General features: G+C 40.4%; 1 protein-coding gene across 4 annotated transcripts in view; it reads left to right on the plus strand.

Moving 5' to 3' along the window:
• mcamb (melanoma cell adhesion molecule b) overlaps positions 1 to 17668 on the plus strand; it is a 28194-nt gene continuing 10526 nt past the window's right edge. For 2 of the 4 annotated variants that reach the window (XM_026338831.1, XM_026338835.1), the window contains exon 1: positions 59 to 217. In XM_026338831.1, the coding sequence (XP_026194616.1) occupies positions 154 to 217 (64 nt within the window). In that variant the 5' untranslated portion in view covers positions 59 to 153. Of the gene's footprint in view, positions 218 to 17668 lie in introns of all 4 variants that reach the window. The other 2 variants (XM_026338844.1, XM_026338828.1) reach the window with 2 other exon arrangements.

Consider the following 17668-nt stretch of genomic DNA (forward strand, 5'->3'; position numbering starts at 1 on the left):
TCTGCATCATTTGCCTCTCCGCGCTGCGCCGCCGCTCCACTCTGTCTGTCTCACACAGTTTTCTAGCAGGACCAGTCCCTGTCAGACTGCCTCACACACACACACACACACACCTATACCCGGACCGGACTTCTGCAGCACCGACAGACCACCATGGCCGTACGGGACACCGCCTCTCTGCTCGTTGGACTCGTGGTCCTCCTTCACACCTGGGGAGGTGAGTGTCCGAGAAAGCGGTGATGCTGCGAGTGCGCAGCCTGAAGTTGAGGAGTTTTCACTGTGTGGCGGTGAGATAACGTGTTGGCAAACTTTTTATCTCATGAGACACAGATAGATGCGCGTAAACAGTCCCTGGAATCAAAACTAATTACGAAGTTTACAGTATCATCTCAGTTCAGTGTGGGTTTCCTTGTCGCCTTTCACTGACTCTCGTTGCCAAATAACTGGATGTTCAGCATTTCATCATTTCGTATTTCGACTCCCCCAGAGGAATTGAAAGAGCTCAAACTCTCCACATAGAAACTGTTTCACTGTAGGTGCAGCTCCACTGTAAACAGTGATGTGACAGAGCTCAGTCCTCCTGTCCCTCATCTTCTGAAAGTCCCCAAAGAAAGTCGATTTTTATTATTAGTATTATTTATATTATTTATTAGTATAAACTGGATAAAAAGGTTCTTTATATTATACAATATTTAGGTGGCTCTTACCAAAGATTGAAAGAGTATTTTGCAAACAGATTATTGTGAATACAAATGCCATAAGTAGTTAGTTTAGTGTTCTTTGAATGTAGTTTGCTGCCTGTATTTTTAGCTTCTGGCATGTGTGGAGGGCCGGTATAGATGTATCGAGGGAGCTCTCCCTCTGCTTTTTGTCAGCTCCTGTCTGTTCCCAGCAGTGATCGAGTGGCTCGGTGTTGCCCGGGCAGCGGCGAATAGCTCGACTATGTTATGTCCCACACACACACACACACACACACACACACACATAGTCAAACACATTCCCAAAGTGAGATATTGCATATGTGTGATATTTACATTGTGTTTCTGTGTGAAGGCCAAGGAAGGAAAAAAAGTGTGTGTGCTGGTGTGTCATGTTGGTCACAGTTTGGAGAGCGACACATTCTTTAAATTGGCTGTTGTCATTAAAAAAGGTGTTTATTTTTAGAAGAGACAGTATGTGGTTTTGATAGTGAGAAGGGCACACTATCCCTGCTCGCCACGTCACAGCTTCATTGGAACCTTTTTGTGTGTTGTGCTTTTTACGTGTTTGTTTAAACTACACAGGTCAACGTGTGTGTATGTTGGGTGCCCCCAAGCCTTCCTCTGTGTGAGCCTGACTTCCCTCCTCTCTCGCCCTCCAACTCTGCCCACAGGTTTACCCTTCTTCAACCCAGTTGTTATGATCCACATTGTTTCCCTACCTCATCTTTACAATATCTCCTGTTGTAAGTTCAGCCCTGCCATTGTCCGCTGTTCGTGTTATGTCCACTTCCTGTCCACTTCTTTCTTACCGTCTGAAGTCTCGTCTGTGCTAGTTCCTTTCACCTGCGTTCCACAGCTACCCTGTCAAGCATGACTGTTAGATCACAGGAAGATGTTGATCTTGTTCAGAAATTTGACATTTAAACCTTTTGGAAGAGACGTTTTTTCCAGTGCTGTACTTTAAATAATGCAAGCACAATACAGCTGCAGTGTGTAGTTTACCATCAAAGATGACAAGGAAAAATGCAATATGTTCACATTTTGGCAATTTGTTCATTAAAAACATCTTTAACCTGTTGTCTTAAAAGCTACAGATTAATGCTGTGTGGGTCCACTAAACCATTTATTGATTGATTCACTGTTTTCGGCACACTTCACACCAGATTTCCAGTGGGTGGTGAGTCTGTGGTCAGTTTTTCTTTAATGGTTATTATCTTAAATACTCTATGATGTTGGTTAACACTCATTCGAACCTGATGCAGCTGAAGAGATGTTCTGTTTAAATATGTGCACATGAACAAATGAGCGTGATTGTATCTGTGCCAAATTCTCTCTCCTACCCCTGATGACATCAGAGAGCTCTGGGACCGTAGCGGTGATCCTCGATAAGGATACTCTTCACTTCCTGTGACATCATCTAATCAAGTCGGCCAGAGAGCAGCCTCGTTAGACCTCGCTCATTTAAAGGTCATCACTGTGTGCTGTGCTGAGGCACTGAGCCTTGGTTTCATGTGCTCGAAACAACTGCTGCTCTTCAGAAGATATGAGCTGGTCACAGACAATAAATGTCCTTGTTGTGTCTCAACCACAGCATAGAAAATTGAGGCCCTGTAATCTGGCAGAGGATCAGCAGAGCAGTGCGAGTCTGAAATAGTCTCTAAATTCAGACTTCTCTTCCGGCACATTTCCACAGCGAGGAGTGTGACTGTCTTGCTTCCATGGATTTGAGCAGCTGTTAGTCAGTGGAGCAGTTTAGACGCTGTAAGAAAATTAGTTTGGACCTCATTCAATGTACGAACATGTTGTTTTCTTTTCCTTTTTTTGGAAAACATTTGATATATTTATACAGTTTTGTCAATATTCAAAAAAATCACTGTGCCCCAACACCAGCTCGTTGTCTGGAAAAGGTTCCAATAGGCACATGGTGCCTTATCTTTGTCCTGAAATACTGTAAAGCTTTGAGCTGTTCAAACACTGAGCTGTTTATGCATTCCCATGTAAGAGACCAGGAGCAGTCCACCGCTGTTTTTGATCAGTGCTGTGACAGTGCAGCATCAATCTGAAGATGTCTAAAATTGTTGTGGTGAATTTAAGGTTGTTAGGATTAGTGAAACATAGTCCAGATCCCCAGTAAAACCTGGAAAGGAAACAGTATAAAGGCTAGTGAATATTAATTCAATTCAGTTAGTTTCATTTCAGCTTTTTTATATAGCACCAAATTACATTATATGGAAACATATGCAACTACATAGAATTACATAGCAAAACCCAACAGATCCCCCTTGAGCAGCACTAGGCAACAGTGCAGAGGAAAAACTCCCTTTAATAGAACAAATCTCCAGAAGAACAAGGCTCAGGGTGGGTAGGCATCTGCCTTGACAGGTTGGGGTGAGTGGAAAGAGGAGAGGGAAAAGAACAGCAGGCAGGAAACAAACACTCAAAGTTATTAACGTGCTATTGTGACATATAAATGGATAAAGAGAGTGGAGGAGGGGCAATCTATTCTCATTTCAAGGGCATGTCCTTTTCCGTTGCATATCAATGCTAAAGGTACCACTTAGATTTGGTATAATGCAGTTGCCTGTGCGAGACATGTTGTAAGAGGACCCTTCCAGGAAGTAATTTTATCTTTTAAATTTACCTGACTGTGAATTTGGTGCCTAACCCTAACCCACTTGTTTTGTGTGTATCTTCTGTTTTGATCTTGGCCAATGATAATATCCATCTAGTAAGCCATTTTCCAATAATATAGATAGGGATTACTGCTTGTGGCCACAGCTGTTGCTGTTCAGAATAGGCTAGATTTAAAAGATGACTGTGAGATTATCACTGTAATTCTGCAGTAATGCAATATCTGATATCTATCAGTGATGTGTGGCACTCAAAATCATTGTCATAAAAAGTTTATGGTCCATCAAGGGCAAAATTAACCCTGTGAACTACATAGAATGAAAGATAAAGTGTGTCATACTAGACTTCATCACCTTTAATAAACAGGATCAGTGTGTGAAAGTGTTTTCTGACTGATTTGCTGACAAAGGCAGAAGATAACGTGCCATGGATTTGATAGTTTACTTGTTTTTGACTCTGCTCTGCTACGCCTGAGGACAATTGAGTTTTATGTAAACAGTGTTTTTATCCGGTGCCTCCCTGCTCAGTGACATAATGGGTAGAAGCTCCGCTCTCGGGAGCGTGGATTGCCAAAGCGAGGGGTTTCCTTTCACTGTTTGATCTTCCTATTGAGTGAATAACATCCATTATCACCATTACCTTGGTCAATATAGCAAACCAGTGATGGAGAGGGCGGGGCTGTTACTGGTGGAGAAAGCTCCCAGGACTTTGTGGTGTTGTCATCGGGGCCGATTTACTGGATGCATGTTTACAGACTGATCAGCAAACGAGCGTTTGTATAATGTAGCTCAAGCAAAGAAACAATCCACAGCCAAGACTTGTTGAATGATATCTTAGATTCAACACTTTCTGTTGCCAAAGTGAGTCGTCTAACTCATGTTTACTGTGTGAAGGGAAGGAAGGAAGTTGATATTCAGCTTTGTTCAATCTTCAAGCTTATCAAAACAAGAGAAAACGTGTACATTTTTCTCCCAAAAAAGGTTTTTTGTTTTAGAAATGTTGACTTAAAATGGACAAAAATGACTGAATAATCACTTCCAGTCCAGCTTTGTCCAGTTTCTTTCAACTTTTTACAACATAGTTAGTATTTTTTATCACAAACGCATCATGGTGGCCAGCAGAAAGCCTCAGCCCTGTCTGCAGATGTGCTATGAAGCATTTAATCTCAAAAGGCTGTTGGAGGGCAGCTAGAGTCTACTCTGATGTATTGCTCTATATTTGGCTGCAGGACAAATCCATTCGCATCAGACAGTTTAGAGATCACGCTTAGCTAGCGCAGCATCTGAAGAGCCAGCTCTCCTCCGACGGTTACCACTTACAGCTACATCAGACGGGCAGCTGCGTACACCTGGTGCCCTCACAGTCCTGACAACACACACACACACACACACACACACACGTAGGTCAACACACTGTTGCTACCAAATGACCTGTTTTTATTTTTGCTAAAATGGGGTTAGTGTTTCACTCCTGTGGACACTGACGAGCTGTAAAACTGTCTATGTCTTAGCTATTTATTTGTCCACATTTGTTTTTTAATATTAATTCTGGTTTTGCTTTTTGGCTGGGAATGAACTATTTGAAAATAAGTCTTGCTATATTTAAATGGTTTGACGATGTGGTTTCGTGCACCTGCTCTAAGAAATGTTTGTTCATATTTTTGAAATGACCCTTTTTACCCGTTACAATGAAAACCTAGTGATTTTTGCAAAATTTGATTAAATAATCATTTAAGTATTGAACAAGTCACAGACATCGACTGTTAACTATTAAACTAGCTTTCAGTAATCATTTGGATCAGTGAGGAAGTTGGTTCAATGTGTTATATTTAATGTCTCTGCCCAAACTCGTGATTGCCATGCCACGTTTTTATAAAGTCACTAATGTCACTAATGATAAATAAATTAGATTTTATCCACTGTCTTACCTACATCCTGTTTATACATGACTGCAGCCACAGTCATGGCAAATAAAACACATTCAGATATGCCTTGTTCTGATATAGTCATTCCAAACTGTGATGTAATTGTTAGGATTTTTTAAGTCCCAGGGGAAGCAGTTAAAAAACATTAACACAGGGCTAATAGGCACAAATTCCTTCAGCACTGAGGAAGCTATTTGAACCGAGCTGCTACCTGATCCCAAACACAAACAGATAATTGAGCTAACAGAGGACAAGCTCCCCATTTAACCTATGCAAGAAAATCATAAAATTCCCTAAAATGACCTTTACCTTTCATTTTTTGGTATGCTTAGCCTCTTGTTACTGCAGTGCGAGATAACAAGAGGTGTGGTGCTTCTAAAACAATGAAAATACAAACAGGATGAAGGGTCGCTGCTCAGTTGGATGTTATTCCAGTTCAACGGTATATAAATGGTCCGCACTTATATAGCGCTTTTCTACCTAGCAGGCACTCAAAGCGCTTTACACTGCATCTCATTCACCCATTCACACGCACAAGCACACACACATTCACACACCGATGGCAGAGCTGCTATGCAGCTGACCTGACTCACCGGGGGCAACTAGGGGTTCAGTATCTTGCCCAAGGACACTTTGGCATGTGACGGGAATCGAACCACCAATCCTATGATTGGCAGTCAACTGCTCTACCTATTGAGCCACAGCCACCCCCGATGTTATATGCTCTGTAAGAAATCAGGACGTAGTCTGGACCTCAGCTGGACTTATTGTATTCAAAGCACATTCACCTAAGAACAGGTCGGTTTTAGGTGATGCTTTCGTATGGATTTATAAATTACGGAGAACAGTTTTATGAAGCTGGGAAGTGAAAGAAAGCCGCACTTCCTGTCAAACTGTCTCATTTTGACTGGAGCAACACTGTGCGACGTTATGAACTATGAAATGGGTAACAAATCCACAGGAAAGCATCTAGGATCAAAGTTGTGTTTCTGCTGTGCTTCTTTCATGTCTGTCCATTCTTATATTTGCCTTATGAAGACTGTTCTTGTCCTGATATGAAATAAATATGAATAGTTTTATCTTTCCTCATTGTGCACAGGACTTCAGGACGGAGGTCACTGTAATAGATGTAACTCTACTCTATGGGATGGCTTTTTAAGTTAAACCTGGGCCACAGTTGAAACAATAAACCAAACCAAACAGTGCTATGTTGCACTAGTCCTAAAATAAACTCCAAATCTCATGTGGGTTTCTTTTCTTTAAACAAATTAAAAAACTCCCATCAGCCAAAAACATAAACATTACTCTGGAGGTCACTGAGTAGATGTCTGTTTGGTAAAGAGGTGAAGGGAACCAATGATCTAGTGTTAGGTTGATCTAAATAAATATTTATTCAATCAGACTAATTTTATAACAATATACTTACAAACTTGGGTTTTTCTTCCTCACAGCGTGTTGTTTGGTATTTATTTCAAGTCACAGATATTTTTAATAACTTTTTAAAGCAACTAAAAAATGAATGGATCAGCTGTTTGTTCCAAAATAGATAAAGAAAGGAAGTTTCAGTCAAACAGGAAGGTGATGATTGTGTTTTGTTCTACTCTGTTCTTTGTCCTTATTAGACTATTAGTTGTCTCATTAGTGGTGGTAACAGACCTTTACTTTACAAACCCTATGACACATTGGTAGCTTTATGTTTCTACTCGAATGAGACTTGAAACTGCCTTTGTGAGACTAAATGCAAGAAGCATTTAGCATCTTAAAAAACAACTGTCCAGGTTGTCCAAGCAGAACAGCATGTTATACACTCAATGGTGACTTTCCACAATATCTGTACAAGGCAACAATGGTAGGGTTAGGCTTAGGGAAAGATTGTGGTTATGGCGACTATACTATGTATTGTTGTTTTGCTGGGGTGAGGCAACTACAAGCCTTTGTTAGAGGTTAGGGAAACATTGTGGCTGCAGTTACAGTGTCATGCATGACCTCCACACGGTTACTTTTTCACTTGCAATGTTAAGAACACATTATTTCCTGCCCTTTGTGAATGCTCACTGAAAGTTGGCATTAAATATAAATCATAGGGTGCACAATCATCCATCATGGTCACACAGTGAATGTTAGGGATTATGAGCTGCACACAGTACAAAGGACAAGCTTCAGTCCTTTACTTACAGTTACAACTCGCTGCGTTTTCAGTAAATGTTTTGGTTGTATGACCAGACTCACTGTATGAGGGACAGTTGAGATCTTTTTTTTTTTTATCATGGGCAGTGTTTCACTTTTCTTTTTTTCCCATTGGTCGTTCACTGGTGCCCAGATGAGCCAGTTGTTCAGTCTTGTCAGTTACAGCGACTCCAATGTCAGAATGATGGTTTCTATATGGTTGAAGAAATAGTTTGCATTCTTAGGCATGCAGGGGTGGGGAGTTTTACCGAAATGTTGAAATCGACACCATTCACGATGTCAAATAGGATTTGCGAGGTGTGATATATGGCCCGTGTGTCTTTTATAAAATGCTTTCCGGCCAAAATTCATTAACTACAGTGGCATTGCAAAACTCTCAGTTTGGTTAGTTTGTGAGAAAATCAATAATTTATGTCCCACAATACCACAAAACTTTACAACTGACGCGACAATCAGGAACCATTCTGTCATAAGGCTGCAGTATCTCCACTGGTGTTCTCCTCTCTAGACCTGTTTTCATAAACACGGATAATAAGAGCTCACACTGTTTTCCTTAGACTATTTAAGGAATAAAATGTGGTGACATTATATAAATAAGCTCTGATAATACCGGACCAGACTGGGTCTGCACAAAAACAAGTATCTACACAGTAGTTGAATTTAATAATGACAGCGTTGCTTAGCCAGAGCTTCTTAGCTCTTAATTTTCTCTTGTTGTGCCAGAAAGACTATAAACTCATTGAGAATATTAACTCCAGTAGTTGTTGTACTAAAATCTGCTTATTTTAAGCTCATCCTTTAACATGTATGTAGAAGGTGTAAACAGGGGACATTTATGTTCGGTCTACTTAAATGGCTTAAAATAAACTCAGATTTCTCTTTTCTCTCTTCACATAGTGCCAGATCTTTATCTCGTGTTTTGTCAAAGGAAAAAACTGCATGACACCCAGGCATCAAAACAAAATGTCACACAAATGACGTCTGATTCTGATAAAATAGTAAAAAAGAGGGAGTAAACCTACATGTGAGACATGAACTGTGGGTTTCAGGCTACACCGTGAAGCACGCCTGCAAAACTGTTGGAGTGCACATGGAAAAGGTTTTTGAATAAATGTTGTAAGACATACTACTGAATATTATAGAAGGCCTATCAAATGTGTTTCCTCAGTGAGAATAAAGAGCATTGATTAGTGGCTTCAGGGGAATTCGGAATCATCTCATCTACTCCATCACGGGCTGTTGCACTTTGATTGTTAGTGGTTTCATTTTGATGCTGTCGTGTGCTCTTCTCTGTCCATCTACAGTATATTGCCAGTTTATATCACCGACAACCCCACACATCTGCCTTTGAACATGCTTTGTTAAATTGGTGGTTGTTCATTTACTTGTCTGTCATCAGCTTGCGCGTGCTTTCTCAGGCTGCAGCGTGTTGAGGCCTCCGAGCCGCCATAGATACAAGATCCCGGCTGATGTGAAGTTGTCCTCTGGGAAATGCACTGTCACAAGTGGAGACGAGAGGCCTGTCAGGATCCCCCCTATTCTCTGATAGTTCAACACCCTGCTTAATAATGGATGTTGTTTTGCTGATCTAATGCACATTAGGATCCTTTTAACCTAATGCAGCCATTCAGCCCTCTGCTGCAACACTGTGCTGCTGACTCCACAAAGCAGACAAATGTGTCTGCTGTTGCGTCACTGTGTTTTGTCAGTAGATTGCTCTTAGTAGTTAATTTTTGTGGTTCACTCTTCTCTCTGGTTTTAGTGTTTATCTATGAAATGAATGAAGACATTTTTATTGTCTTTATTGTTTGTATATTTACTTTTAGAGGTTTTGTTTTTTCCAATTAATTGTTTTTTGTGCTTTAGGTTCTTTCTCTCTTTACACAACTTTTTAATTTTGGTCAGCAGGCATTCAGTAGAAAGTGGTCTGTTATTGTTGTTGATTCACTTTCATTCCTTTCCATTTCCTTTTTCAGTCGCCTCCTTAGAAGAAGAAGAAACAACTGATGCAGTCAAAAGAGATCATTGTTTTTGTCGCTCTGTTGCTTTATCATGTTGTACAAACAACTCGGACCTCAAATCACAGCATGTGAGATTTTCCTCTGCTAAATAGGAAAAAGCATTGGCAAGTAAAGCACGTGGGAAAGAGATCATCAACACTGTTACTGTGGGTTTCGCCTGTGAATTCTCTTAAACTGTACGAGGGAACTCAAGTTGTGCAGCCAGTGTGTAAAGAAGCCTTAAATGGTATCTTTATCTCCTATATGTGATCTGAAACGGGAACAACGAGGGAGAAATGATTCACTCAGTCAATCAGATGTAAACTAACAGGATCTCTGCTGGGAGAATAGTGTATAATGAAGAAGGTTTCATATGGTAAAACTAATTACATAGGAATGCATTTGATCACTTACGCACACATTCACAACCCCCACGCCAGTATGAACATGCAAAGGTAGCAATTGGATCTCAAATGGATCGTCCTCTTCTGAGAAAAAGATCTTGCAATTCACTACTGCTACTTGTCTACCTGCAATCTGTCTTTAGCCATAAAATGCCAGCAACAAGCAAAGCACATCTCAGAGAGAGAGAAGAATCCCATGACTGTGCTTCAAGTCATGGGACTTCCCTCTCTTGCTCTCTCTCAGTTCCTCTTCCATCAGTATCAGCGTCATATAAAAAACTGTGTCTGCTGCCCTTTCCCATATTTCCAAACAGCTTATGTTGTTTTATTTTTAACTCCTCGCAAAGTGACTGATAGGGAGGGAGACCATTTTGCAGACTGGGACGTGGGAAAGAGGATGAAGGGGGCGTTTGTACCACCATGGGAGCAGGCAAGAGTAAACGGCCCACTGAGAATCACACAACACACACACACACACACACACACACAGAGATGCACAGATAGGCATAGATTTCTGAGAGTAATTTTCTAATCGTTATTTTATATTATGGGAGTCCTGAATGTAGACATGGGAAGATGACCTCATCCCACATAATGTCAGAAGCTATATAGTCAACACATATTTTATATGTGTTTGTGTGTGTGTGTGTGTGTGTGTGTGTGTGTGTGTGTGTGTGTGTGTGTGTGAGGGCATATCAGAATAACTGAGTGTGGAAACTTTGAGTAAGGAGTAAGTCTTGTTACCAAGTAGTTATCAAAGGCTGGAGAACAGAGTCAGCTCTCTTTGGAGTGTAACTGCTGAGGGAAGACCAAAGAGCTACGTATCAAAGAGGGATTAGATTCAGGTCAGTGCAGTTCTGCTCCTCAATGGGAATCTTCACAGCTGTGAAGATCTGTGTGTAGATCGCTCAGAAAGTTTTCCCGCTGGTCCAAATGTCTTTATTTTGTAATGTGTTTATTTAACAGTAACTGATTGCATTTGCACAAAGCACGTGGAGAGATAAAACTGAAAAGTCCTTTTACACTGCAGTTTTTTTATTAATTACACAGGAGTAACTTTATATTACACAGAGATGACCCTGACCCATTCGTTGCCCTAGGAAAGATGTCAGCTGGTGCCGCTTACATCGCAACCAATTCCGCTACGAGTCAGTGTTCACGTCCTTACACAGAAACTTCGTATAGTCATATGTCTCAACTCACAAACAGTAAATAAAACAGCGCTAGAAGTGGCATAAAACTATAACCCCAAATCCAAAAAAGCTGGGAAAAATCTGTCGCCACATTCATCAACTCATATTTAAATCACAATAGAACAAAAACAAAATATATCAAATGTTGAAACGGAGAAAATGGAAAACTTTAAGAAAATAATGAGGTTATTTTTAAACTATGTTAATCTAATCAAATTTGAGAAATACACCTTTCCCACTGTTATCCAGGGCCGTCACATTTAATGACACTAATTATTGCTGCAGTATTATTGTGATCCTGCTCCCTCCCACAGTCCAAAGTCATGCAGTTAGATTAACTGGTGACTCTAAATTGCCCATAGGTGTGGCTGTGAGTGTGAATGTTTGTCTGTCTCTGAATATGTCAGCCCTGTGACAGACTGGTGATCTGTCCGAGGAGCACCCGTCACCCAGTGAATTGACTCCAGCACCCCCACAACCCGAAACAGGAAAAGCAGTTAAGTTGATGGATGGATATGTTAAATATGATCTTTAGAGGTGTTGGCATGTAGACATAGTTTCCTTTGGATGATGCCAGTCTGGCTGATTTGCCCTGTTTTCAGTCTTGATTCTAGTCAAAGCTGACTGGCTGCTGCGAGCAAGCTGGATATGTTGAAGTGTTTCTTTAACCTTAAACTGTTGAAAATGGTTTCAACAGTTGTTATTTGTTCAGATTTCTCCCACCAGCCCTGTTCGGTGGAGATGACTGGCATTTGGTTTGTGAACGGTTTTCAGTTTATACTTTATACTAAAACATTCCCTCTACACAGTATGTTGCTGTCTTTTAATATAATATATCTGTACTGTGCACGCCACAAACGATGGCGGCAGAAATCTCATAGGCAGATATCTGATACTTAGTTGAACTGACATTTAAAATGCATTCACAAGCTTCACCTTACAACTGCATTCTTGTTCTAGTCACAGGTCTGCCACAGTCGCTGTGTATTCAGTCCTTTGCTCAGTGTAACCAAATGTAACCTGCTTGTTTTAACTTAAGTGTTCCACCAACTCACTGCCAAGAGATCCAGTTGTTTTATTACCGTACTGTTGTAACTGTTGTGAGTCAGCAGCGTCCGCTCCGGGGCTGATCTTTGCAACAGGTGGTCTGTTGAAATGAAATACTGTCACATCTTCAGGAGAAACCAGAGAGCAATGTGACTCCCTCCCTACCTCCCCTGTTGTGTGGCTCACTGTGATCCTCTCCACTGTATTTACATTCTTTGTGTCTTTCATCGTCTTTGCCTTTTGGAAATCATAAATTTTGGTGCTATGTAGACTGAATACTGCAGGCGTTTGGCTCCAGCACCCTAGAGATCACTGAGTGTGTTTGCGTATGTTAGGAAAAGTGTCTGGCACACCAATGTGACAGTTTGACCTTGTTTTCTCTAAGACGTTGTGGGAATGTTTGGTCACTGCAGCTGACACTGTCCATCTCATTGTCTCTGCACACTGTATTTAAACATCTGCACACAGACTCCTTTGCAAAGGTCCAATCTTTGCAGGTCACATTAAATGAATATTTGATTATCAATTAAACACTTTTTTTTTATTTGATAAATTCTTAGTTTAGACATAAAAGGATTAGTAGTGATATCATTGGTACCTTTGCAGCCCAAATGTTAAGGTGCATTTCTATCCAGCTGCAACATTCTGGGCTCAGTTCTCACTAAGTTCCCTTGTTGCATGACACAGCCCAGACCTAACTTTTGCTGCAGTACATCATCACTTGGCTAGGCGCTGTCGAAGCCAAGTACATGCAACTTCACATTCTCGGTAGATTACGTTGTAACATGAAGCGTGTGAAGGCTCTCAGTCATCCAGGTGAGGTTACGTAGAATAATGGCAACTGGACATCTTTCGATTTTAGGTTGAAATGTTTCACTCCTCATCCAAGTCACTTCAGCCAAAGCTTCAGTTGCTTTGGCTTGCAGCCAGCTTTGCAGGAACAGAGTCATCCACCCAGCCCAAGGTCGCAGCAACACTAGTTTTAGAAATGTTAATAGCTAAGAAAGCAGGATAAAAAGGAGTTTGCAGATTTAAAAAAGAAAGAGGAGTAAAATGCACTGAGTTCAAATATCTGCAGTCAGTGGGGGGATGTTATTGAAAGATGTGGTCAGGAAAACGAATGAATAAATGTATATTTATGGTCTTTGCTGTAGAAGATCTGTCATTATTCATTGGAATAGCTTATTCATGGTAGCTTATATGATCTATGCTGCATGTTGCGTATATGGAAAAGCGCGGAGCTGCAAGGAGGGGGGGAGTCTGTTTCAGTCTGAGGGCCTGATTAACTACAAGAGCACTGTGTTGTGTGTCTTTGTGTGTTAAACTGCCCTGGGGTGTGTCTCAGGAGTAATGTGATTGATGAACGTGTGTCAGGCCTGTAGTTCTCCTAACATTCTCGTGCACCATTTAGCCAAGCTGAGTGGACCCAAACAAACGGGGCTACAGTTCACGCAGAGGGTCCGTCCATCCCTCAAGTATATCTACGAAGATTCTTTGTCCTCCACAGGATTTCATAACCAGAAGTACGATGGTAATGGCAGCTGGATTTCCTGTATTTGCATTTTATTACCAGACCCTAGTTTAACACAGTAGTTGATGATATAGATGATTTTATATCAAATGAAAATAGTTAAGGTCAGTTTATATTTGCATGTTCTTCTTCTTTAAAACGAGCATACACAGTTTACAAACTTGAAGTGTGTTTTATTTAATCATTTATATATAACTTAAATCCACTCCACATCCTTCAGCATTTCAAGAGCAAATACCAGTGGAAAGACGGCGAATTTTGGCATTTTGAACCTGTCTCTGTGTTTGTCTTCTCACCACACTGAGAGTTGTTATCGGCAGCTTGATAACATTTCCTGCTCTCTGCAAGATAGTGTGCTGTTGAGGGTATAGTGTGATAAATGTCAAGGGCCACAGCAACGCTCAGAGAGCCAAACATCCCTGTCTGCCACTTTGATTTCTTGTTCAACCCCACCTCTATCTCTTTGTCCTCCTGTCCTCACTCTGTTTTATCTGTTTTTTTTATGTTTGGTCTGTGCTCATATATACACATACAAAAAGCACCAACCGTTTTCTCATACTCCCTCTCTCTGGCTCAGCCTGAAGTCGAGCTGCTATTTCTGGTGCCAGTCGGGTCAGTGCATTGTAATTCTACTGTATCATGTACGCAAACAAGCTTGATTGGCCATTGTTATTCTTAGATGCAACAGGCCTGGAAACATGTCCTCAAGCTGTCACCAGCGTGTTTTGTGTGGAAATATTTATGTACAGCGTCCTAAACTGCCAGGAAGTGATTTTATAATTATGTTCAAATGTGATGCAGCTTATTATTTTTAAGATTATCTCATTCATGATCCCACTAGTTGTGCATGTATAATGCATTTATGTTCATACTGTTCCTCAGCTGTGCTATCATCTGACAAGATAAATTGGCCAATTGATAATTGACCACTTAAAACTAGGTTCGTGAGCACTCACGCGTGTAGGGAAGCTCTGGTGTCTTGATATCTGTCTTTTCTTTTAATAGAATATTTATCCGCACTCTTTCATGTCTCAGTTCAGTTCAGACTTTTCTTTCGGGTACATACCAGCAGTAGATTAAACATGAATTGGACTCTGAGGCTTGGTATGTAAATATTAATGCAATACCTTAAAATCTAACCTTGTGATAAAGGAAACAGATTAAATAAGGACTCTGCAATGCAAACATGTCTGCATACTCGCTGTCTGATGAATGGATGTTGACTAATGGAGAGTGAGCAGAAAGTATCTTAAACAATCAATAAAATAAGTGGCGGGAAACTAGTGAATGAAACAAACTATCATGTGTATCATGTGACGCAGTAGTTGAGATATTTGTAAATGAGCTAGTAAAGTGTTAATGCTGGAGTTGAGTCTTACGTCCAGGTTGAATACAGCTTAGAGACCTCAGTGAGACTATTTGTGGACCAGATACTGTTGCACACCTTGGACTTGGCCCACCTCCCGTTTCCCAGACAGACAGGCTGAATGTTTTGTGTGTCATCTTACCATTGACCACATCCTGTCAGTCGCTGCTGTTTTGATCTGATTGTGCTCCACTATTAGCGACATAATGCCAGATTAAAGTTACATTTTTATATGAGAAACAGTCAAATGTAATCAACAGGTTGATTACATTAATAATATTTATTCCCTTCATGGTCCTCATTATATCTCGCCATTCTTTCTTTAAATTCTTTTTTTTTATTGACAACACAGTACATAAGACAAAAAGCCAGGACATATGTACAGTGTGTGTTTGCGTCGGGGTATTAGGTGACATTAAGTTTTTTTGATTACTTTCATTGCCATGAAAGTGAGATCTGTGACAGAAATAGTTTTATACTGACTTTAATCTAAATCTGTTCATGAGTTGCAAATATCTTTTTGGATCCATTTGACTGAGTATTGTAATTGTGTAAACCTGCAGTCTGAGAGTTCTGCTGGGAAAATATGGTATGAGGAGTGAGATGTTAGTAAGTCCAGTGATTTAAACCAGTTGTCTGCTGGGGTTGTAGGAAGCATTAAAAACAGGTAGTTTATCTGTGGCAGGATTTTCATTTTAACTGTAGTGATTCGTCTGATGAGTTAAAGTGGAAGGTTTGTCCAACGTCTAAGATCATCCTCTATCTTTTTAAAGAGAGGAGTGAGGAGTACTTTAGAAAGTGGGAGTACAGTTGATTTGTTCCAGTTTATAATGTAGTGTAATGTATTATTGAAAATGAATTAATCATTTTAAATGTTTCCTGTAGTGAAATGTGGGGGTCCTATAACTGTAATAATATGTCAGCTTGATGTTGTAAGTTTGTGTCCTGGATTCCTTTAACTTTGATGTTTTGTCTAATGGCTGCTGCTAGTGGTTCTATAAAAATGGCAAACAGAGATGGAGAGAGTGGGCATCCTTGTCCAGTTCCCCGGTGAATAGTGAAACTTTGTGAGGTGACACTATTTGTGATTGCTCCGGCCCTGGGTGAGGTGTATAGTGTTTGTATCCGATGGATGAACGACTCTCTGAAGCCAAACTTGTGCAGGGTGCTAAACAGAATTGTCCAGTTTGTTTTATCAAATTCCTTTTCTGCATCTAATGGTACAATTATGGTTTTTGTGCTGTTATTGTTGTAAAAGGTTGATTAAATTAAACAATCTTTGAACATTGTCTTAGGGGCTCCTGTTTTTTATGAATCCTGTTATATCTGGGTGTTAATAATTTCTGTAATTACTCACTCACTTTGTTATTGCTCTGTTGTTGGGTCAGAATTTCATTTGCACAGGAGATAAAGGGTAGAAATCATCAGCTCTGTGAATATTCACAATAAAAAGTACAAATGTTTTATCACCATATGTTGTTACTTTAAAAACCAGTGTCAGATCTCTGCATGGTGATCTACATAATATACAATAATATGTTTGTATGTATAATGTATAATACAATAATAATAATATAATGTATATAATATACAAAACATACAAATCAAATGTTTGTACCAAGTGATGATTGGATGTTTGTAGTATTCCTTTGCTTGAATAGGATATATCTAAATAACACTGGTGCAGCCAGTTAGCAATAACTAGCTGAAGATGACCTGTGTGTAAAAGGCTTTCAGTAGATTGTAGTAAAAATTCACCTGCACGTGTAAAAGGAGAAAAAGAGCAGCAACTCTTCTGCCACTAATCTGTCATGTGATGCTTTCTGGTTTGAATGACATTTTAACATGCTAAAAGTGGACGTCCCCTCCTCTCCTTCTCTGGTAACCATCTGCGGTCCGGGCTGGTTGCCAGAACAGGCAGAGGGACGGGGTCGACTGCAGCCTGTCTATGAAACCGTCATTGTTAGAAAGTCAAAACAGATTCCAGCCTTTGAACAAACATGTGCCACATCTCATCTGTCTGCTGTACCCATCAGACAGAGACATCTGTAAACGTTTAAAAACCCCATTATCGTGATTTGAGATGGTAAAGTCACGGTCTTGCTCATCGCACAACACTTTTGTTATAGATAAGCAGCCACAGAAGCTCGGAGCAGGAAGCTCTGTTATCATTGCTCTGCACAGACAAGCTGATTGTTACTGTAGGTCGACAATGAAATCAAAGACTTTTGTCAGCATACACATTGTCTTTGATACGACTTCCTCCGTTGAGATCGGATTAACCTTCTTGCCTGTGCTCTGCTTTGTAAAGGGTGAGGTTGTGGGGCTTATTCTGTCTTATCTTTAGGTGTGTTTCCTGTGTTTAAATACAGAGAAGAGCTTGATTCAGGTGTTTATTCTGTTGATCACCTGTATCCTTATCTGGAGCCTCTCTGTAAGAACTGCACAGAGACTGGAGCTCTGATCACTGTGTATGTGTGTGAGCGCGACTCAATTAGCCTCATAAATCAGAGCCAAATATCCTCTTTTAACTGGTATGCTTCTCTGGTGTGTTTCGTGTGTGACTGTGGGAATATAAACAGCGCTGTAGTGGAAAAAAGGGGTTTCCTTCGCTGCATGTTGTAGGAATACTTTTATTAACTTCATTCATTCTTGTTATGTTGTATATAATTTGTGGGCGTCAC

The sequence above is a fragment of the Anabas testudineus genome, chromosome 13 (assembly GCF_900324465.2).
Source record: "Anabas testudineus chromosome 13, fAnaTes1.2, whole genome shotgun sequence".
NCBI classification, from domain to species: domain Eukaryota; kingdom Metazoa; phylum Chordata; class Actinopteri; order Anabantiformes; family Anabantidae; genus Anabas; species Anabas testudineus.